Genomic DNA, 21,327 nt, shown 5'->3' with positions numbered 1-21,327 from the left:
GTCCATGCCCACGTCCGGGGCGTCTCTCTATCAGCCAACCTGGTGTTAGCGTTATTGTGATGCCACTATAGCTAGAAAGATACAGCTACTGGCATGAAATGCCGGACTTCCGGGCGCAAGGTGTCTTGAATGTTGCTGTCGTTGGCACGGTTTGACCCACAGGCAGCCCCAATAGCCGCGCAAGCCCTATTTCTGCCCTCCTGGAACGGTTTGGTATCATTTGGGTAGCCAGGGAGGGCCAAATCAGGTGTAAATGAGTGGAACTTGGGCTCTTTCGTGCCACTTCCGCCGGGGATTAACGCCAATTTCGCCAGCAGGCGGAATGAGTGGCTGCTGCGAAAATCCGGCGGAATCAATAGCGGAAATCCTCGGCGGAAACAATTTGTTTTCGCCCCCATCCCTGATTACTTGCGTAGATCGCGGTCAACCCCCGCCCGGCCGCCCCGCCTTGCCAAGCGTTCCCATACTTGTATACGGTATGCAATTATGAGGTACTGACACGCGTGTGGTATGCAGACTGACATAGCACTGTCGACAACATTTGCAAGTGACACGAGCCCTTTCAGCTCCCTCGCTGAGGAGTAGTCATCCCCTATCACCGCTAACCTAGCTCGATATGGCGCAAGACTGGAGCCTCAAAGGAGCCGGGGCTGCCAACCTGGTCTACGCCTACTGCGGCGAGGACGAGCGCCTGGTCAGTCCTGGGAATATGGTCACTGCCCCCCCGCAACCTACCTGCCGCTCCTCTGCCACCTTCCTCTGCCACGTTCGCATGCACCCGTCCACACGCTGCTGAACCTGACTCCCCCGACCCCGTTGCGCTTCCCCCCCGAATCCCACTGAATCCATGCCCCCAGCGCGGCCACGTACTACGGGTGCGCAAGGGCACCGCGCACGCCGCCTCAGAGGTGGACATCGCGCTGTGGGAGGGCGTGCTGGTCCACAAGCCGGGTGCGTAGGCGTGTGGGACCGTGGCTGCGTGGATGGATGGGTGCACTTTCACAGCTGCGGAGGGTGTCGAGCTGTCGGTGACGCAAGTGGGCGGATGTGGGTCAGGCCCAGGGTCAGGCCGGGCCCGGCTGTGTATGTGGCAGGGCAGCACACGACGGCTCCGTGCCGCGGCCCTGCTGGCCCCTCCCCTCCCGTGTTACCCCCATCCCCTGCACATGCGTGCGCACCGTTTCTTTCCCACATCAACACCAAACCCAAACCCAAATGCAACATCCGGCACCAACAACCACACAACAACACACAACGAAACAACTTGCCTCCGCACCCGCCACAGGCGACGCTGCGGGTCGGGAGCTATCGTACGTGGCTGACGTCATGGCTCCACTGCTGGGCCGCCAGTACGTGTTCCCGGGGGTGAGCGAGCGTGGGGGTACATGGGGGGAGGGAGGGAGGGAGGGACAGAGGGACAGAGGGAGAGAGGGAGGGAGGCGAATGGATGGGGGACACGCACAAAGGTGAGAGAGGGGCAGCGGGCACTGGTCTATACGGGGAATCCAGGGGAAGAGAGGCGGTGTGAGTTGCAAGGGGCCTAGGTCGGAGGCTGAGCCCAGCACCTCTGGATGAGGGTTTTGCCTCTGATGTGGAAGCATCTCCGTCTGGGCCTGCAGTGTTCGGTTGTAAAACTTGCCCAGCCAACCCACCACGGCGTCGCATGCACCTGCCAAACTGTGCCAAGCCCCTCCCCCTGCGCCCCGCCTCCTCCCTTCCCGTTCCCTTTCCTTTCCTTCCCATCCTTTTCCTTCCCGCCGCCCAGATCCCCTGCCGCCTGCCGGTCGACCTGCGCGAGGCCATGGGGCCGGGCGGCAGCAGCGACCACTTCCCCGCCCTACTGCAACCCGACCACACCCTACTGCAGGCAGCGGGTGAGAGGCGCGAGCGAGGGCGCGTGCCATGCGGCGTATGCCGCCTCACATCTGCGGCTGGCACGAGGGCATTACAGTATTGTCGCCCTCTTGGGCCCGGCGTTCCCCTCCCTCCACCAGCACATGCGTTTGCGACCCTCCGGACATCGGTAACAACGCGTCTGCTATGCTACTGTACCTGGCTACGCCTTCACTTCTTAAGTATTGATGATTGTTAACCCCCCGCCCGCCCCTCTCACACTCCCGTTTTCCCCTCTGTCCTATCCCCGCCCAGCGCTGTCGGCGCGGGGCTGGGCGGGCGTGGGCCCAGCTGTGTGCCTGGAGGTGAAGCCCAAGTGGGGGCTGCACCCCAGCGAGGTGCCGAGGGGGCCCGAGGAGGAGGGCGGCGGCGGCGGGGCGGAGGGAGGCGGGGCGGAGGAGGCGGGGGAGCAGGAGCCGCTGCGGCGGCGCTACCCGCGCTTTATGCTGCACATGCTGCACAAGCACATCCAGGTGCGGACGGCCTGCTACCACTACAGCCTGGGGCGGCTGGGGCAGATGTGAGGGTACGAGCTGTGCGGGGTAGGGGGGGGCGGGGGGGGGCCTGGCGGTGGGGCGACTGTTCTGCCCTTGGTGAACTTGCCGGCCTGCCTCGCGTCCTGCTGTCTTTCCCACCTGCTGTCTTTCCCCACCCACCCACCCCACCCCACCCCCCGCTTGAAGTTCCGCAAGATGGTCTACCGTCTACCATTTCCTTAACTACTTATGAATGTAACACACGCAAACACACACACACGCAAACACACACACACGCAAACACACACACACACGCAAACACGCAAACACGCAAACACACACACACACAAACACACCACGCTCACAGGACGGCCTGCCGCTGAGCTACTACAACCCGCTGGACCTGTTCAGCGGCCAGCCCGACCGCATGGCTGCAGCACTGGCCCGGCTGCTGGAGGCGCCCAGCGTGAGTGCACGGACTTGTGCGACAAGGTGCCGCAACATCAGTGCGGACGAACTCGTGCATCCTAACGTGATGCCGCGTACCTTATGCGAGAGTCTGCGCTTCCGGCTGTAAGTGTTCATGTCTAGACCCCCCCTGCCCTCTCCTCCCACGGCTACACATATACACACACACACACCTACACACACACACATACACAGAACAACCTGCGTGTGTTCAAGGACGGTGTCCAGCTGTACGGCGGCACCGGCACCGCGGGCGGCGGCAGCGACGGCATCGAGTCGGCGCCGCCGGCACCCGCCGACGCAGGTACACTGCCGTACGTGGCGGCGGCACATACCCGTGCCGCTGCAGGTCGCCGACACGGGTGCTGAAACCATGCCCGTCTGTTGTTTGCGGCTCGCGGCCTCGCTTCGCGTAGCAGTCACGTCTCAGCTGGCAGCATGGGCACACGCTCACGTGCCTGCCAGTCGCTTGGCGAAACCGTTACTCTACCTTTCTACTACTGGCACTGGCTCTGTGCCACACACACAGCCACACACACACACACACACACACACACACACACACAGGGTCCATACACTGTCTTTGCGCTTTGTTATTCCTGTGCTCATTAACCACACAGGCGCCGAAGCCGGCGCCACCCCCGTCACGGCCACGGTGGGCTTCGGCGGCATCGACCGCACCGGCCCGCGCTGGCTGGCGCTTCGGTCGCTGGCAGCCAGCCTGCAGGGCTTCGTGGCAGCGGGCGGGGCCGGCGCCGCCGCCACCGCCCAGGCCGCGGCCGCGGAGGGGACGTCGGCTGTGAGCGCCGAGGACGCGGAGGCGGAGGCGGTGCTGGGCGCCGTGGCACGACTGGCGGCGGCGGCGCTGCGACAGGAGGGTGCGTGCGCGCTCTGTCGCATGGCCATGCCCTCATCTGCATTCTCAACACGCCCGGCCTCCTACTTCCTGATAACGCATGCCTGGAACCCTCTTCCACCTCCCCGTGCATTATGCGCTCACAATCCGTGCCGCTCCTTCCCTCGCATCCCATCCCGTCCCCTCTGGATACGCCTTCACTTCTTAAACAATCATGAGCGTAGCCCCTTTCGTCCCGCCGCCCCCTGATTGGTTATGCGTGTAAACCCCTCCCCCGCCCCCCTCGTACCCCCTGTACCGCCCCTCCCCCTCCCCGCCCCCAGGTGTGCTGCAGCGGCTTCACGCCGTACAGGCCCTGGACAGCCAGGGGCCGGCGGGGGCGCTGAGCCTACTCCACCAGCTCGAGGCGGCAGTCAAGGTGCGTGCGGCCGCGTCCAGGTGCCTGACCTACCGCCTGGGATCCCTCCCTGCAGCCGCCCTGCACCACCGCCTGCACCACCACCACTACCACCACCGTTTGGTGTGCCGATAGGTGCTCTACTCCTCGTATGCGGCCCCCTCCCCGCGGGCTCGGGCATGTAACCTGGTACAGTTGGAATTTGAAATGAATTACCCCACCCCCTCCCCCATGCCATGCGTCTCCGTGCTTCTGGTTTCTTTGTTGGAATAGTGAAACCAACCCCCGCCGCCACCCCCCGCCGCCACCCCGTGCAGACCGGCTCTTGGCCCTCCACCGCCGCTGGAAACGAGCCCACGGCCGGGGCACCTGCGCCCGGACCCGCCGCCACCACCGCCGCCACCACCGCCGCCACCACTGGAGGCAAGGGCAGCAGCCACGACCAAACCCACCAGCACCAGCGCTCCCCCTGGCCCGCCGACGCCCTGGACAAGTTGCGGTGCTACCTCAAGTCGGTGACCGCCAAGGACTGCGGCGTGATGGTCACCCTGCAGCGCGCCGCGCCCGCCACAGCCCTCGCAGCCGCCGCCGCAGCCGCCACCGCCACCGCCGGCAGCACCGCCGCCGCGCCCGGGGCCGCACCGGCAGGGCCCGGGGCCGCGGCGGCGACGGCTGCCGGCAGCGAGGTGGCTGCCGGCAGCGAGGCGGCTGCCGGCAGCGAGGCGGCTGCCGGCAGCGAGACCGCGCGTGTGGCCAAGGCCGCGGCGGCGGAGGCGGGGGCGGAGGGGGATGGCGGCAACGCGGGGGAGGGGGGTTTGTTGGAGCCGGCGGCGGCGGCGGCTCGGGAGTTTGCGGCGCTGTCGGGCAGTCGGCCGTGGGTATCGCTGCTGACTGACCCTGAGGACCCGAGTGCCGTGTATTTGTACAAGGTGGGGGCCGCGGGGGGCGAGGGGCGGGGCGGGGGCCTGCAGGCGGTGTGCCGCAAGGGATGAGTTGCGGAGACTGGGCCACGGGGTTGTGGTGATTTCTGTATACTAGGCGAGGGTGTCGGTCTGCTGGGAATGGCGGGGGTGTGGGCCGATGTTGCCCCTAAAGGAAGTATCGGAATGAGGCTCCTGTCCCTCACGCCTCGCCGCAATCCCAGCACCGCGCACGCTTGGCACACGCCCTCACACCTTAATCAACGGTAGTGACACCGACACACACACACACGGTAGTAATTCCGGAAGGGTTACTGGCGCGGTGAAGGGTCGGAGTGCGTTACCCTGTGGACTCCAGAGCTGTTTGCGCTCTGCCGGGGAAACGCCAGGTCACGGCAGCCCTCGATTGAGAGCCCTGTCGTTGGTTATACCAGATACACGATTCACGTGATCTGGCAGAATAACCGTGGAAACCGTAGTCACACCAGGGGGGGGTACGAACTAAACCTCCAGACCCCATGTCCCAAAACCTCCCGACCCCCCCTCCGGACCGACCGACCGACCCCCACCACCGTGCAACCCCTCAAAACCCCCTCAAAACCCTTTGGTTTTTAGCCAGGTCGGTGTCAATCGACTGCTCTCGGCGAGCTCTACAATTGTATATCTCCGGTTCAGCTGGAGGCACAACTTGACTGGCAGCCATGCCACACATGTCCATGTGTCCATGGCCGACCACCGACCCTTCTGTCAGACTACCGGGGCGTGCGCTTAAGCTTACAATTGCGCTGTACATATGATGTTTGGGACTGTGTGCCGGAAGAGATTGGTCGACTTTCTCCCGGGATCAAGTGAAGAATCCCGGGATTCATGTCACGCTCGATGGCCGGCGGCAGCCTTGTCGCCATGACCCACACGAAGCCTTGGCCGTTACAAGTTAGCATCAGTTCGCATAGTCTCCATGACACCAGTGAGAGACGCTCCAGTGGGGCTCTACGCTACTACGATGCCGATGTGGACGGACATGCGGCCGCTTTCCAGAGGCCAAACGTTCTGCAAATGCTTTAGTATGTGCATGCTAATGTGTGCTAGTGCTTGTGCTAATGGGCGGAGCGTTTAGAGGGGCGTATAGGGCGCAGAGACGAAATCTGGCAGTCCCACCCACATCCGCGTGACGAAACCTTGGGGACCCCCGACCCCGACGACCGACCCTGAACTTTGAGGGCCCACGACTTTGCAATTACTACCCTGATTGAAACTCTGAAAGTGGATTTGGAGTCCTCGCGTCAAGCTCTTTCGTTTTAGAACATGGGGCCTTTCCCAGTCGAAACTACCCCCCCCCTGGTCACACACACACACACACACACACACACACACACACACACACACACACACACACACACACACACACACACACACCCTCGACCACCTTCCTTGTGCTCTTTAACACACACCCTCGAACTCCTCCCCCTCCTCATCCCCCCCCAACCACCCCCCCCACCTCAACCAGGTGGCGTTTGTGGACCTGGACATCAAGGCCGCGGGCAAGCTGCCCAAGCACCTGGCGCTGGAGCGGCAGCTGGAGGACACGGCGCGGTCGGAGGCGGGCGGCAGGCTGCTGCGGAGGCTGGGGGAGCTGGCGGGGCTGCTGCCCGAGCCGTAGGGGCAGGCTAAGGGGGGCGGGCGAAGATGAGGGGGGCGGGGGTTGGATTGAAGAGGACGGTGCTCGAGTCGGAGTAGGGAGCTTGGCTGGCGTGGGCTGGGCCGCAGTGCCGGTTTTCCATGTGATGTGCATAGTACCGGGGGAGGTGTTCTGCATCTGTATATGGTAATGGTATCCGTGCGTGGTGATCAAGGTATGAATGGATGAGCCATAATGCGATACAAATAACCTTGGTAGTGACTCGGACACGGCGCGAGTGAACTTGCGCGCGAACTGCTGTCGGTTTTGGAGCATGTGTGGAGAATGGGTTGTGGGCGTGTGGCTGCGTCGTGTGCACGGAGTTTCACGACTGTGCCGTGTGGGGCACCTTCGCACCCGTAACATAGGACACGTGATGTTATATGTTTCACATACGGTACGGTAGCAATTCGACGTGACACCGCGCGCGCATCCTGCTGCTCATCCTGGCCGTTCTTCATCTACGTCATGTAGTACCCAGCAGCTAGTACCCAGCTAAATAGCGCCTGGCTAGGGGCCATCGTCAGCCTGTAATGGCCGCATACCTTTGCTGCTGCCCTATCCCCTCGTACATGCATCCCGTTCAAAATAGATGTAATGCACACTTACGTCGTCTCATACGCGCGCAAGCAATTCACGGAACCTGATGATTAATCACGCACATTCACATGCGGTACTTACGAACGCACGCACGTTCATCCAAGCCATCACCCTGTCCTGTTGACCCAAGCCTCCATCTCCACGGCCATGTCTCCGTACAGCTCAATGCCGGTGTTGTCAGCAAGACCATCCAGCTTGCCGGCCAGCCGGTTGCCAGCCTCCTCAAACGCGACGCAAATTTTGGCGCGGTGGTTCGCAGCCACATTGTACCGGAGAAGGGCGTCGCGAAGCGTGTCGTCCGTGCCAGCTTTCCATGCCTGTGCACAGCAGGGAGTGGGAGCTGGAATGGGAGGACTACCAGGTCTCATACAAATCGGACAGCAGACAGCTTCGGACCACCGGATACAGAGCTGACGCATGATGGGAAGGGATGGGAGAGTATGGGAGCGACGAGAAACGGGGTATCCCGTAATAGGACGAGCTTCTTAGGCCGTTTCTCACCTTGAAGGCACTGCCCTTGGGCTGATTGATCTTCTTCTGGGTCACGTTGAGGTTATCCACATCGTTCCACAACTCTACGACCGCGGCCAGCCTGTATGTCATGCATTCGCAGTGAAAGCATCGAAAGCAGTCAGCAAATGACCTACTGCCACTTGTTTACGACTTGAACCCGACTTTCGACTGCTTTAGTCCTTTAGGAGTGGAGTTTCTCACCTTGAGCGCGTCGTCATCCTGCCATCGAATGCCTTCTCCCACATGTGCTCCCCCAGCTGGCACTCCATTATGTGGTCCACTTCAGTGCGGACATTCTCTCCTTCGTAGTGGTCGCGACGCTTGCCAGTGTACAGGTCTTTGCCATAGTTGTTGTCCCAAACCCTGTCAGCCTTGTGAGTGACGGATTTGCGGAAGTTGACCATTCTTCGTGTGCAGTGCCAGCGTAGTAGACTGGGCTGGGCTCGCTTGTAATGCCTGGCTTTAAGGCTCGGGTCCCTGGCTGCCCATGCGCGCGCGCCTAAAGAGGACCGCCACAAGCATCTTGATGACTCAGCCACTCTTGTTCTCAGACTCAGGACACTCTCGCTGATCATGAGTTTTGGGACCATCATCCACACAGCTCGAACATGTGCCGCTTTCATTGATGAATGGATTCGATGCATACACAGCTGCATTCAGGCAGGCCACTCACGGCACTGACGCAGCTGGCGACATCACATGCATGTGCACGCTTCTGCCGTAACATGTGCACGCACAGCGCGCATGTCATGCCTCTTCTCTGCGCGTGCAGCCACCTGCCACTTCGTGTTTCACTAGTCCTCCTCGACAAACAAGTGCTCGTGTACGCTACGCGCATCAGGGCACACCATCGATGAGGACATGACTTGAAGCACCACAGCAGCAATATCACAGTCCATGGTTCATTCATTCGCAATCCTTGACATCATACAGCTTGCAATCAGACATTAGCCTTTGATGCCAATGCCGCGCGGCGCTATGCTGCCGCCGGCGGCCCTGCTTCCACCCCCATTTGCTGCGCGCTTGCACGGCTCCGCCGCCTGACCCCCGCCATGGCCGCAAAGCTCACGTCAGTCACGACCGCCGCCAACAGCCCGCCCGCCAACATCACCGCCGCCCGCACGAAGCCGTACATAACATCCTCAGCGGCGCCGCCACCGCTGCCGCTGCGACCAGCTGAAGACGCTGCACCCAGCGCATCCTCCACCGCACCCACTCCTGCTCCCACTCCCGCTGCACCCACTCCTGCACCCACTCCTGCTCCCATACCTGCTCCCGCCCCGCCTCCGCCGCCTCCTCCGCCTCCGCCGCCCCACAGTCGCACCAGCCACTCCGCCGCCGCTTTGTCCCAGCCCTGCGTCACCGCCATCACCATGGCGCTCGAGGCCGCGCCCGCACACACCGTGCCGTACAGCATGTACGACATCCCCTCCAGTACGGCGGTGGTTGCAAACAGCAAGCCGGCAACCGCTGCGCCACAGTAGAACAGGCAGGACAGGCACATCATCGGCAAGCCCACCACCATGAACATCACCAAGCAGAACCCCGCGAGGTACAGCACCATCATTGCGGCCTGTTGCAGGGCGGGCAGGCGTGCGACGGGGAGGAGCAGAGGCATTATGCGATGGGGAACATCGGTAAAGCACGAGGAAAACAGGGGGAGGTTATCGTACCACGGTACCACCAATGAACGGCAATGCACACTTGCCACCAACTCACCTCCTCCGATTCGTCAGGTCGGCCGCCGCCGCCTCCGCCGCCTCCAGCTCGCCTGCGGTTGCGGCGTCCACCACCTCGTCCACCACCTCCACAGCGATCCTGTGTGTGTTTACGTGTTTGTATGTGTATGTGTGTAGTGGTTATGATGAGGTGTTAAGGTGCTGAGGCAACATACGCAGCCCTCGCCTGACGCCCCGGCAGCGCGGCGGGTGCAAAGGGTATGCCCCCGAGACGTGGCGGACCCACACCCCACACGCTCGTGCTCGCGTCCACATCTCAAGGCTGGGGCACACACACAGGGGAGTGTGCCTGCCTCCTTCACGGGACCCCGGGACCCCAGGACCTCAACAGCTCAACCCACGCGTCGCAACCCCCCATGGCGGGATGGCTCACCAATGCCACCACCGCTGCAGCCGCGGCCGCCGCCGCGGCTGCCGCCGCCACTGGTGCTGACACCGCTGCGGTCGCGGCGGGGCCTTGCAGGCCGGAGCCCTCACCGCCACCGCCGGCTGCTACTGCCTGCGCAGTGCCGGCGGCGGCGAGGCCGGAGCTCACGCCGGCCGCCACCGCCGCGCTTAGTGACTGCTGCTGCTGGGCTGAGAGCGCTGCAGCGCCTGAAAGCGCTCCACCGCCTGGGTCAGGCAGGGACGAGGTTGTCAATACCAGCCCAAGTAAACCGACCCAGCCGTACTAGCGGAAGCGGAGCACAGGCGATGTAAGACAACACGGTGCAGGACCCGCACCCTGCGCCTCCCACCTTTTACTCTTTCCCCACCAACCCCAAAACGCGCTCTCACCGCCTGCACCTGCCGCTCTGCCGTCTCCTGCCTCGCCGCCTCCCACCGCTCCAGCCTGCCGCCAAGCGGGCCGGGCTGCAGCACGACCACCACTCGCTGCACACCGCGTAGACCCTCCCTCAAAGCGCCGCCCAGGACGGACCTGCGAGGAGAGCGGGAGAACGCACGGCGCCACGTTTTCGGCGAGGTGGGGGGGGGTAAAGGAAGTTGGGCCCGCGGGTGACGTCAGCGCGGTTTGCAAGCTCGCCGGACAACCGCAAACAAGCCGGCGCGAAGCTGCACAGATCCCAAGCATCCTGGACCTTACCCCGCGGAGTCCAGGAGCCGGGACAGCGAGGAAGCGAGCATTTCCGCTCTGGGCCTCAAGTCGAGGCCGCTGCGCCGCAGCAGGCCTTGCACAGGATAACAAGCCCGAAGTTGCCGTTTTTGGCAAGCCTAACAAACTCTGCCCACAAAGCGAGAGTCCGTTTTGGGCTGCAAAACCTAGAATGGTTGAAGTCAAGAACTTTGCAAAGATGTGCAAAGTCTTGGTTTAATGTAATGAGGTCGCAAACGCGGTAGAGCACTTGAATTCCCAAGCCCAGCAAATTGACGGGTACGTGGGATCGATGGTGGCTGGGGCCCAGGGGCGCATCTACCCCGGGCCCGTTAGTGGGCCCACCGGGTACCGCAGGTCCGGAGAGTTAATTATGACACACACTGCGCAGTAAGCACCAGCACTGTCTATGGATGGCTGGTCAGGCTGCTGATTTGGAAGGCAGTTGTGTTGCTGCCGTGCGTGACCGTACGTGACCGGTGGGGTGGCGTCGCAAGCGTGCGAGCCGGACGTGGCCCCTTCAGAGGCGTACGAGTGAGGGAATGCGGGATGCAGGATAGCAAAGGCCAAGCAGGATAGCAGGGACCAAGCAGGATAGCAGGGACCAGGCAGGATAGCAGGGACATGCAGGATAGCAGGGACATGCAGGATAGCAGGGACATGCAGGATAGCAGGGACCACTCGCCACTGTGCTGATGTGCGCGTGGATGCCGTCTCGGTTCGGCAGTGGCGTGTTCGGGGGGCGTGGCGGGGTGGCGGAGGCAGTGGCAGGCGAGCTTGGAGCAGGCGTGGCCGCGTGGGCGGTGGGCTGGTGGCATGTACTTGTGCCCCATGCCTTGCGTTTTTTCAAGCATTTTCAATGCCTGTACTTGTAGGCAAGGCAGCGGCGCAAGGGGCGGCGCTACGGGAGCGCGACCAGCTCCTGCGGTATTATACGAAGGGACAGGCCTACCAGGGCCGACCACAAGGTGCCGCGGGCTCGCTGCCAGGGCGCTCGAGGCAGGGGCACGGCTGCCGGTCGGCGCCCCGCGCAGCTCCCGCATCTTCGGCGCTAGCAGCTAGCTCATCCGTGGACGCCGGTCGCCTGCCTGCAGGTGCCCTGCGTCTGTGCGCCACGCTGCGGTGTGTCTGTGTGGTGCTACCCCTTGGCAGGGCGCCCAGAGCGTGAGGATCGCGTGCAAGCTTCTGCACTGCGCCCCCCGCCCGGGGCTGGCGCGGGCTGCCGCGGCTGGCCGTGTATGCCGTCATGGCACGGATGCCCGACGCAGTGTCTGTCTGTTGCGGTGCAGGCAGTTCTAAGTAGCCTAGAGCCGCCGACGCACACATAGCTACACCCGTGCGGTCTTCCCGCACCGCCCACTGCCGCTCGGGAAAAGGGCAGCCACCGCCGGACACGCTGCATATCCACCCGCAGTCGCGGCCCGGGCGTGGGACTGGCTGCACACCTGCACGGATTACTCCCATCAGAGCTTTACAACACGCGTAGGGATGCGCAAGGGGCCGGAGGGCACAAGATGTGTGCGGTGTGTGTGGGGGGGGAGCATGAGGGCGTGTTGGATCGTGTTGAGGGCGTGTTGAGGGCGCTGACGTGTTGGGTCGTCAGGCCTGTGTATCTCGAGCGCCAGAAAGCGAACACATGCGGTAGGAACCGAGGGGGATGGCGAAAGAGGCGCACCAGAGACATTGCAGAGGAACCCCGTATGGCGAGGGTTCCTCAGGGGCGTCCAAGACAAGGCAGGCATGTTTTCCCGCCAAGCAGCGGACCGCCAATCGGCGTCACTTTGAGCAGCCGCGGTTACATGCAACGCTTTGTAATGATAGCGAATGCCAAAGCAATACCGTCAGCTCCTTATTCATGCATACCTGTGAGCAGGCCAAGCCCTGCTAAAGTTGACGGTTTACTAGCGACATTTATAACTCCCATTCTTTATTTACGAGGTTGCATTTCGAAGAATGTCGGTAGAGGTCGGCATAAAATGGAGCGGCAAGGAGTTTGTCATTTCGCTGGAGCCCACGGACACGGTCGCGACCCTGAAGCACAGGCTGGAGGGCGAGACGAATGTGCTCGCTAAACGGCAAAAGGTGAGGCCATCGTAAACTGGCTCTCGGGACGGGCGCTCGTGCATACTAGGGACTGGTCCGAGGTACCGTTTCCATGAGGGGCGGACCCCACGGTGCTCCCCGTACCTCGCCGATGCGGGCCGCCCCGGCCCCGGCCAAGCGTGTTCCAATGCGTCAGAGAGTGGAGGACTGGCGAGGTCGGTGGGCACGGCATGTGGGCTTTCGGTTTCGCCACGGGGAGTAGCACGGGGAGGGAGTGGGGATGTGTCTTGGGCAGGGCTCCCAGTGCCTTGTTGGTACGGGTCGCGACACGCCGACCAAGCGCGTTGGGCTGCGGCAGATGGTGGCGGGACTGCGGCTCCAAGCTGGGTACCAAGTGGTGCCAGGTGCCCCGTGTTGCGCCGGTGTCAGTCAGTAGTATCGCGAAGGGACCCCAGGTGGGGACGGCCGGACGGCGCCAAGGGACGCCGGGTCTGCTAGTCCGCACGGCAGCAGGGGGATTGGTGCTGAAGAGTCAAGGTGCGAGCCGCGACGCACGCCGCTGACACGCGCCCGCCCCTATGGCCGCACACGCCCACGCCGCCGTGGCGGCACACGCCGGCGGCGCACGCGGCGCCGCGCCCGCCACCGCAAACAGCACGACAGCAGCCGTACAGGGTGACAGGACAGAGACGCGGTGGCTGTCTGAAGTTGCGCAGGGAACTGATGGCCTGGTGCTGATGAGGAGGTTCCGCCCCACCCGACGCACACACACACACACACACACACACACACACACACACACACACACACACACACACACACACACACACACACACACACCGCCGCCGCCCGCCATGCACCCCATGCAGTCGGGCGCTATTTGCAGCCGCGCGGCCCCAGACTCGTTCCCTTTCACGGGCATAGTTAGTGGGTGGGCTTTGGGATGCGTGTTAGGACATAAGATAGCTTGCTTGCTGCACGCCGCCCTCTTCCACCGCTGCCATTTCACATGTCCGTGACACTTCTGTGCTGCCGCCCAATGCCTTTCCATTCCCATGCTTATAGGTGAGCTTGACTACGACCAGCGGGCGGGAATACGGGAATTAGGCGTGCTGGGTAAACGTTGTTTAGCGCGCCCAGGGTGCGGAGCATGGACGCATACAGGTGCATCGCGGGGTCAGGCCGAATGGTCGCCCGTGGGGTTACAGGCTTATCGCGGGTAAGTATGACTACCTGGGTGACGGCAACCACGCGACGCTCGGTAAATTGGTAGGTATCCGTAAGTAACTCCGGCGTCGTCTGGGCGGGCTTTCGTTTCGTTTTTTAACACACACACACACACACTCTCTAACGCTACGCGTAGGCTTGGGAGACATGTGCTGCCAGACCAATGCGCGACAAACAAGGTGCTAATGCGCCCCTGGCACTAGCAACTACGGGTTGTCCGGATACACGATCACGTGATCTGATAAACAACTGTATACCGTTGTTACACACACACACACACACACACACACACACACACACACACACACCAGTCGCCACACACGTCAGTCGCCACACGCTTAAATGCCACGGGCCACACAGCTGCCTGCTTTATAGGATGCCACCGGCCCACGCGCACGTGTGCACGACGTGACGCCGCACCGCACCCACACATGAACACTGTTGCCGCCGCCCTTTCACGCCCCTGCGCCCCCGGCTCCTGCGCCCCACCCGACGTACCCTCCAAACCCAATCTCCCACTGCCCACCCCACCTCACCCCACCTGCCTCTCCCCCACCAGATTCTGGGCCTGAAGACCAAGGACGGCAAGGCCGCGGGTGACGAGGCGCCGGTGGGCGAGCTGGCGATCAAGCCCAATGTCAAACTCATGATGATGGGGTGGGTCCCAGGGTATGACACGTGTGTTGATCATGGGGTGAGGTGTGTGCATGTGCGTGTGTGTATGTGCGTGTGTGTGTGTTTACGTGTTTGTGTTTGTGAGCATTTTAGGGTGTGGTTTTTCATGCCTCCGTTGTGCTTGCTGGGGAGCGACCGCCTGTCATGAGGCTTGCCGTCGCCAGACCTTCTCATCGGGATCGGGGACACAGCTGCCTAACCCGGCCCAGGCCCACTACGCTACACTCTTCATGTTTGTGTTGCAATTCAACACTCCCCAGTTTGCGACTTGGGATTGTAAAAAGTTGGCATCCCTACTGCCGCACGCAGGACGCCTGAAGCGGCCATTGAGGCTGTGGCGAAGGAGGAGGAGGCCGCCCCCGAGGTGCAGGTGAGGGACGGGGGGAAGGCGGGGGATAACCGTTCATGGAGAACGGAAGGATTCAATCGGGCGGGGAGCAGCGTGACGTGCCTTGGTTGTCTCGTGGTTGTTTGTGGGAGCTCAGGGGTTTGGACTGGGGCGGATTGCTTGGGAGGACGGGGCATCTTTGGCGGGCTACAACGACGGGGAGGAGGGCGGGTCGCATCACGTTCTTTCCTCACGGTTTGCTACACGCTTTCGCCTGCAGAATGATTTCGACATTGGTGCGGACGAGCAGATGGCGGACATCGCCGTACGCGACCGGCCGGAGGTGCAGGTGGGCGTGTGTGGGTGGGTGGAAGGGGCTGGGCGGGGCAGAGGGTGGGTCGCTTGCCACCCCCCAGCCACCTTCGGGGCCTATACTGGCACGTGGCAGTGTCAACCCCGCCATAATATATCCTCGTAACCTCATCATCAGGATCTTTATTGCCCTTGCTACCAGTCACCCACAGTCCCACACGCGCCCCGGCTGCTCTGCCCCCGCACAGGAGAAGCTGGCGCGCCGCATCAAGAGCGTGGAGGTGAAGATTCTGGCGCCGCCCCGCCCCGGCAAGAAATGCCTGGTCATTGACGTGAGTGTGGGTTCGGGTGCGCGTTTGTGGGGGGTGGGGGGGGGGGGCGGGGGCGGGGCGGGGGGGGGGGCGGGGGCGAGCCGGGACGGTTTTGCGGCACTTGTTGGGTTTGGGTGGCAGTGACGCGGGTGGTGGTGGCGGCGGCGCCACAATATTATACCGACGCACACGGACACGCACACAAACACGCACACACACACACACACACATGCGCAACGTTTTCCTTGTGCTCTTTAACACACACACACATGCACGGTATACTCCATGCCCACCCTCACACGCACACCCCCCACACGGACAGATTGACTACACCATCTTTGACCTGGGGTCGACAGCCGAGCGGCCCGAGGTGGGTTGGAAGTGGGAATCGTGTGGGGCATGGAGCCAGAGGCGTTCGCGTACACGCAGTTTGTGGTCGTGCTTCCCGCTCGGCCGGCCCTGTTGCTGCCGCCCGAGGGTTCTTTTACTTTCATGTCCTTCTTCTGCGTCTGAGTAAATGCAGTATAGCCATGCAGCATCCGTCCTCCACTCCGCACGGCTCCTTTTTAAACCAGTCCTCCCCACTCTTTCCTTCATCCCACCCAATCATTAAGCCCAATCATACCGCTCCACTCTCCTCTCCCCCCCACACACCACACACGCCCGCCACAGGAGCTGGCGCGGCCCTACCTGCACGAGTTCCTGACCTCCGCCTACCTGGACTACGACATCATCATCTGGTGGGGGCGAGGGGCGGGAAGAGGGGAGATCGTGGGGATGAGAGGGGGGAAACGTGTGTGTATGTGACACGCGTGTCGGGGGGCACTGACCTCCGCCTACCTGGACTACGACATCATCATCTGGTGGGGGCGAGGGGCGGGAAGAGGGGAGATCGTGGGGATGAGAGGGGGCAAACGTGTGTGTATGTGACACGCGTGTCGGGGGGCACTGACCTCCGCCTGCCTGGACATCACCACGACATCTTCGTCTGGTGGGGGCGGGGGAGTGGAAGTGGAGGGCGAGGGGGACGGGAGAAGGAAAGTGGTTGGGGAGGCTCGTGTTTGTAGTGATGCGCCGCGCCTTGTGACCTCCACGACATGTGCGCCTGTCACGTGCCTGAGCGCTGCCACCTCCCCTCGCCGCCGTCCTCCACCGCCTCCTGTTCCCGAACTCAACCCGCCTGGCCCCCCGGTACGCAGGTCTGCCACCAGCAAGAAGTGGGTGGAGGTCAAGATGAAGGTGAGGTGTGGAAGGTGTGGGGTGTGTTGGAAGGAGCAAGGTGGGGATGGAGGAGGGGAGTTTTGTCGAAGGCGAAGGGTGTTTGTGTGTGTGTGGGGGGGGGGGGGTTATGCCAAGCCAAACTTAGGGCAGGCAGGAATGAGGTGGAGATGTAGGTGGGAGTGAGTGGCGCCCACACGTCCTGTTTGTTTCGTGTCTCATTGCTTTCTCCCCCCTTTCCTCCCCCCCCGCCGCTAGTTTGCCTTGGTTTGGTCTAGTTAGGGTCTGGTATATACAACGCCCCCCGCTCGCCCCAACCTCTCCCTCACGTTTAAATTTGCTCTCTCCATTCTCCATGAACGGCTACCCCGTCCCCTCTCTCGTTACCTCCCTCCCCCTCCCTCCCCCTCCCTCACCCTCTCCCTCCTCTCCTCCCCTCACACCCCCCAGGAGCTGGGTGTGCTTGGCCACCCCGCCTACTCCATCACCTGCCTGCTGGACCACACCGCCATGGTCACCGTACACACAGACAAGTACGGCGTGTTCGACTGCAAGCCGCTGCAGGTGCGGGGGGCCGGGGGGGAGGAGGAGGGAGGGAGGGAGGGAGGGAGGGAGGGGAGGGGGGGCTGTAAGTACCAGCCCAAACTAAACCAAACCAAGTAAAAACGGGTGGGGCACAGGCAGAGGCGTTAGTTGCAAGCGATGATACTTATGGGAGGGGGCGCGGCGTGTGTGTGTTTGGGTGCTGCAACTGCCCGAGCCCAACGAGTTTGTCCCACTGCGGGGCCGGTGGCTGTGCCCGATGCATGCGCACTTGAGGAGTTTGTGTGGCCCGTCGCCGCTAGTGTGCATCACAGCGAGTTCCCCCCCTCTCCCCCTCGCTACACTTCTCTGTACAAACCTTTGCAACGCCCGCACGCGCTCCCCCGCAGTTTGTGTGGGAGAAGTTCCCGGGGCAGTACACGCCCGATAACACCATCATGCTGGATGACCTCAAGTGGGTGGGGGGGGAGGAAAGTGGGGGAAGGGAGGAAAGTGGGGGGGTAGAGGATGGGGGCGAGTGAGGAAGGAGGGGGTAGGGGTTGTAAATTCCAGCCCAGACTAAACCAAAACAGACCAAGCCACACAGGCAGAGGGGACCAGGGTAGCAGGGAAGCAGGGTGGGGACAGGGGCCGGGGGCAGGTGTTTGAGGACGGTGTGGGGCTCTGGCGCTCAACGAGGCGGTGTGCGGCGCTGCAGTGGGGAGTGTGTGTGGCTACGCCGCGGGACTCGGGGCAATGCGCTGTGGGAAGGCTCATGCCCTGTGGCTCCGCGCCTGGCACAGCTCACGCCCCCGCGCCCCCCCCTCCCGCCCTCCCTCCCCCTGGGGACCACTGTCGAGTGCCACTCTGGTGCCAAAGCATAGGCCACGCTCTCCCTCTAGCTCTTTACATCGGGTTCGGTTTAGTTTGGGCTTGTTATTACAACCCTCCCTCCCACCCCACCCCTGCACCCCTGTATGCACGTGCAGGCGCAACTACATAATGAACCCGCAGCAAGGCACTGGTGATCCGGCCCTTCCGCAAGGTAGGCGCGCGTGTTTGCGTGTGTGTGTGTGTGTGTGTGTGTGTGTGTGTGTGTGTGTGTGTTGAAAAAACGAAACGAAAGCCCGCCCAGACGACGCCGGATTTGCTTACTTACCGAGCGTCGCGTGGCTGTCGTGACCCAGGTAGTCACACTTACCCGCGATAAGCCTTTCACCCCACGGGCGACCATTTGGCCTGACCCCGCGATGCACCTGTATGCGTCCATGTGTGCATGTGTGCATGTGTGCATGTGTGTGTGTGTGTGTGTGTGTGTGTGTGTGTGTGTGTGTTAAAGAGCACAAGGAAAACGTTGCGCAAAGACAGTGTATGCGATGCAGCAAAGCGACGGTTTACGGATGTTACCTGAAGTTACCTCGCATACCTGCTGCGGTGAGCCGCCGGTCTTACCAACCGGAAATCGCGCAACCCCCGCTACTCTAACCTCGAGGGGGGATTCGTGTCCACACGCTCTCAAGGGCGCAAACCCATGCATGTGCTCACGGTACCGTGAGGCCCAGGCACTCCTACGATTCCTAGCTCCGCGTCGCTACTCCTGGCCGCTAAGTCCAAGCTCCCGCCCAATCCTCGATGAAATTCTCACCTACGAGCGAATAAGAAAACAACAGAGCACAGGGCGGCAGCAGGGGAGTGTCATGAACAAGAGCGACGGAACATGTTAGCGCGGCGGCGCGCGACGAGCAAGAGCAAACACGCAGCCCAGTCCCAGCCCAATTAACTATACTAGGGGTTGCGCGATTTGGGAAAGAGACGGAGGGTGGGCGACCACGAGCAAATAAACAGGCGGGGGACGGCATGGGCGCATGCATGACGGCAAATGCAAATGGGGTGTCAGCACCAGGCTGGCGGGGGAAAAAAACCGCTCCCCACTCCATGGTGCGACGGAGGCGGCACACGCTAGGTACTCCCCTCATGCGGCCATGTAGCACCAGGTCCAAGTACACGCACAGCTTATGGGGACGTCGATCCCGCGGGGCGGCGGCATGGGGAGGGTGGGCCCAAAGTCAGTACAGGTTATGGCGCAAATCAGATGTGCGTGTGTGTGTGTTAAAGAGCACAAGGAAAACAGATGTGTGTGTGTGTGTGTGTGCGCGCGCGCAGTCGGGCACGAGGGGAAGGAAACACGGCGGACGGGGGGCATGCGACGCGAGCGTATGCGGGCGCATGTGTACGCACGCGCGTGCATGTGTGTGCATGCGCGTGCATGTGTGTGCATGCGTGTGCAGTGTGCATGCTGCCGATCTGTCCCCCCCTCCCTTCCTCCGCCTCCCCCTTCACTACTTAAATTATCATAAGTAATCCCCCCTCTCACCCACCCACCCACCCCCAACGCACCACCACCACCACCATCATCGCCCGCACGCCTCCTCGCACTTATGCATTGGGTTCGATTCGCATTGGGTTCGAATCAGGCTGTTCGGCTGACATCTACAACACCCCCACCGCGCCACACTCCTCACCCACCACCAGGCCCACCTGACGCGCGGCAGTGACCGCGAGCTAGTTGGCCTCACACACTACCTGGCTGCCATCGCGCACCTGGACAGTCTGGCAGCGCTGGACCACAACCGCTGGGAGCGCTACCTGGAGAAGCAGGCGCGCAGGGGCGGAGCAGGGGGAGCGGCTGGGGGGCAGTAGCAGGGGCCGGAGCGGTAGGGGGTGGGGGGCAAGGGGATGGGAGGGCAGGGGATGGGGGCGGCAGGGGGACAGTAGGAGCTTAGGTGAAGGTGAAGCAGGCGCGGGGATGGGGGAGGATGAAGCGTGGAGAGGTAGGTGGTGGTGGTGGTGGAGGTGGAAGCAGGGATGGTAGGGCCAGAGTGCCGTGTGAGTGGAGCACGACAGCAATGAGGACAGGCAGGAGGGGGACACGGCGGCGCACTGCGGCGGCGGCCCCTGTGGCCTGAGCAGCAACCCGTCCGATGAAGCGGGCAGGAGTGCAGGAGTGCCAGTGCCGCAGCAGGGAAGTGGTACCGGTGGCGAGGGCGGCAGCGGCAGCAGGGATTGTGATAAAGAAAACGAAAGCCCGCCCAACTCCCAAGCAGGGAGCGTGTGTGTGTGGCGGGGCGGGGCGGGGCGGCTGTGGCCTGCAGCGGCGGCTGTCGTAGCCTTGGAGGCGTGCGGGCGATTTATGTGAGGATTGTGAGGTGGCCGTCACACGCCTTCATGGTGCCTGTGGGCCCGGAGAGCTGCATGCTTTGGCTGATGGCAGCCTCCCAGTCAGACATGGCGCCGCCGTTGGCGCCATACCTTTGCGTTGTGGGAAAGGATTGGAATGGAAAAGACTGCCCCCATCGCAGTCATGTTTGCAATGAAGCTGCAGATGGCACCAGATGACACCGGACTACGACAACCCGCCCCTTGCTCTGTCCCATCCCAGTATCACACCAGCTGACCAGATGCCGTGAGCGCCACAGCGCCGGCCGACGGGCCCAGACATCTAGGTCCGTTACCACTACCACGCAGCCATCAGTGCCACGGCAACACGCGCTGCAGCCCTGACCTAGTGCTGAAATGCACATGCATGCTACGTGCGCGCTCCTCGTGATCTCCATGATTGCCCGCTAGCCGTGACAGCATATCTCTCATCCTCTTCGCGTCTTGGCGTTGTGATAGCCACGCGCACCCCCTGAATACATGCAACTTGAAATTTTCGCGTGACTACAAGTGCAATGCCAGACAGGGGGACGGGCGGCCCTAGGATCGGTTGGGTAGCGTTCTGGCGGCACACCCAGAGTGTATGGCGACGCCCTGAGTGCTTTGACCACTAGCCCTAGGGGAAGGGAACTTGACCGGATTGTAGGCTCTTGAGCGGAAGACGGGATTATTGAGATGCGGAACAGGCGGAAGGTTACGGGGACTTGGGGCTGTAGCTTAGCAGTTGAGTCGGGAAGCTTGAGACGTGATCCAGGCAGAAGGGAACCAGGGTCGTGGCTTGAGCTGGAGAGCTGGGGCTGTGACTTGGGCTGGAGAACTGGGGAGGGCCGTGCTTAGAGCAA

The 21,327-nt window shown here is 62.4% G+C and overlaps 4 protein-coding genes across 4 annotated transcripts; 2 read left to right on the top strand and 2 right to left on the bottom strand.

Moving 5' to 3' along the window:
• Nucleotides 1-507: 507 nt before the first annotated feature.
• Nucleotides 508-6,703, top strand: CHLRE_04g229000v5 (uncharacterized protein). The gene is made up of 11 exons (XM_043062069.1): nucleotides 508-694; nucleotides 858-951; nucleotides 1,286-1,365; nucleotides 1,766-1,874; nucleotides 2,149-2,366; nucleotides 2,737-2,835; nucleotides 3,033-3,141; nucleotides 3,458-3,715; nucleotides 4,017-4,111; nucleotides 4,408-5,019; nucleotides 6,518-6,703. The coding sequence occupies exons 1-11, from the start codon at nucleotides 617-619 to the stop codon at nucleotides 6,668-6,670; spliced, it is 1,905 nt and encodes a 634-aa protein (XP_042925421.1). The 5' UTR covers nucleotides 508-616; the 3' UTR covers nucleotides 6,671-6,703.
• Nucleotides 6,704-6,715: 12 nt separating this feature from the next.
• On the bottom strand, nucleotides 6,716-8,327 carry CHLRE_04g228950v5 (uncharacterized protein). Its single transcript, XM_001692190.2, has 3 exons — nucleotides 8,003-8,327; nucleotides 7,790-7,880; nucleotides 6,716-7,605 (listed from the first exon to the last, which is right to left on the bottom strand). Exons 1-3 carry the CDS (start codon nucleotides 8,203-8,205, stop codon nucleotides 7,396-7,398), a joined length of 504 nt encoding a protein of 167 aa, XP_001692242.1. The 5' UTR covers nucleotides 8,206-8,327; the 3' UTR covers nucleotides 6,716-7,395.
• Nucleotides 8,328-8,375: 48 nt separating this feature from the next.
• On the bottom strand, nucleotides 8,376-10,877 carry CHLRE_04g228925v5 (uncharacterized protein). Its single transcript, XM_043062068.1, has 5 exons — nucleotides 10,625-10,877; nucleotides 10,318-10,459; nucleotides 9,914-10,152; nucleotides 9,521-9,619; nucleotides 8,376-9,374 (listed from the first exon to the last, which is right to left on the bottom strand). The coding sequence occupies exons 1-3, from the start codon at nucleotides 10,663-10,665 to the stop codon at nucleotides 10,096-10,098; spliced, it is 240 nt and encodes a 79-aa protein (XP_042925420.1). The 5' UTR covers nucleotides 10,666-10,877; the 3' UTR covers nucleotides 8,376-9,374; nucleotides 9,521-9,619; nucleotides 9,914-10,095.
• Nucleotides 10,878-12,487: 1,610 nt separating this feature from the next.
• On the top strand, nucleotides 12,488-20,605 carry CHLRE_04g228900v5 (uncharacterized protein). The gene is made up of 12 exons (XM_043062067.1): nucleotides 12,488-12,715; nucleotides 14,463-14,560; nucleotides 14,888-14,948; nucleotides 15,187-15,255; nucleotides 15,467-15,550; nucleotides 15,852-15,899; nucleotides 16,202-16,269; nucleotides 16,729-16,768; nucleotides 17,198-17,311; nucleotides 17,680-17,744; nucleotides 18,259-18,314; nucleotides 19,802-20,605. The coding sequence occupies exons 1-12, from the start codon at nucleotides 12,587-12,589 to the stop codon at nucleotides 19,822-19,824; spliced, it is 855 nt and encodes a 284-aa protein (XP_042925419.1). The 5' UTR covers nucleotides 12,488-12,586; the 3' UTR covers nucleotides 19,825-20,605.
• Nucleotides 20,606-21,327: the final 722 nt, after the last annotated feature.

Source organism: Chlamydomonas reinhardtii, chromosome 4, assembly GCF_000002595.2.
Source record: "Chlamydomonas reinhardtii strain CC-503 cw92 mt+ chromosome 4, whole genome shotgun sequence".
NCBI classification, from domain to species: Eukaryota; Viridiplantae; Chlorophyta; class Chlorophyceae; order Chlamydomonadales; family Chlamydomonadaceae; genus Chlamydomonas; species Chlamydomonas reinhardtii.
This window is presented reverse-complemented; position numbering and strand designations above follow the sequence as displayed.

Coding starts and splice junctions, on each gene's coding strand:
- CHLRE_04g228925v5 (XM_043062068.1), bottom strand. CDS start 10,665: ATGCTCGCTTCCTCGCTGTCCCGGCTCCTGGACTCCGCGGG. Junction 10,460..10,624: donor CGGCTCCTGGACTCCGCGGG/GTAAGGTCCAGG, acceptor CTCTCCTCGCAG/GTCCGTCCTGGGCGGCGCTT. Junction 10,153..10,317: donor CAGAGCGGCAGGTGCAGGCG/GTGAGAGCGCGT, acceptor TGCCTGACCCAG/GCGGTGGAGCGCTTTCAGGC.
- CHLRE_04g229000v5 (XM_043062069.1), top strand. CDS start 617: ATGGCGCAAGACTGGAGCCTCAAAGGAGCCGGGGCTGCCAACCTGGTC. Junction 2,836..3,032: donor GGCTGCTGGAGGCGCCCAGC/GTGAGTGCACGG, acceptor ACACATACACAG/AACAACCTGCGTGTGTTCAA. Junction 5,020..6,517: donor GTGCCGTGTATTTGTACAAG/GTGGGGGCCGCG, acceptor CACCTCAACCAG/GTGGCGTTTGTGGACCTGGA.
- CHLRE_04g228950v5 (XM_001692190.2), bottom strand. CDS start 8,205: ATGGTCAACTTCCGCAAATCCGTCACTCACAAGGCTGACAGGGTTTGG. Junction 7,881..8,002: donor AGGATGACGACGCGCTCAAG/GTGAGAAACTCC, acceptor CATGACATACAG/GCTGGCCGCGGTCGTAGAGT. Junction 7,606..7,789: donor CCAAGGGCAGTGCCTTCAAG/GTGAGAAACGGC, acceptor TGCTGTGCACAG/GCATGGAAAGCTGGCACGGA.
- CHLRE_04g228900v5 (XM_043062067.1), top strand. CDS start 12,587: ATGTCGGTAGAGGTCGGCATAAAATGGAGCGGCAAGGAGTTTGTCATT. Junction 14,561..14,887: donor GTCAAACTCATGATGATGGG/GTGGGTCCCAGG, acceptor TGCCGCACGCAG/GACGCCTGAAGCGGCCATTG. Junction 18,315..19,801: donor TGATCCGGCCCTTCCGCAAG/GTAGGCGCGCGT, acceptor ACCCACCACCAG/GCCCACCTGACGCGCGGCAG.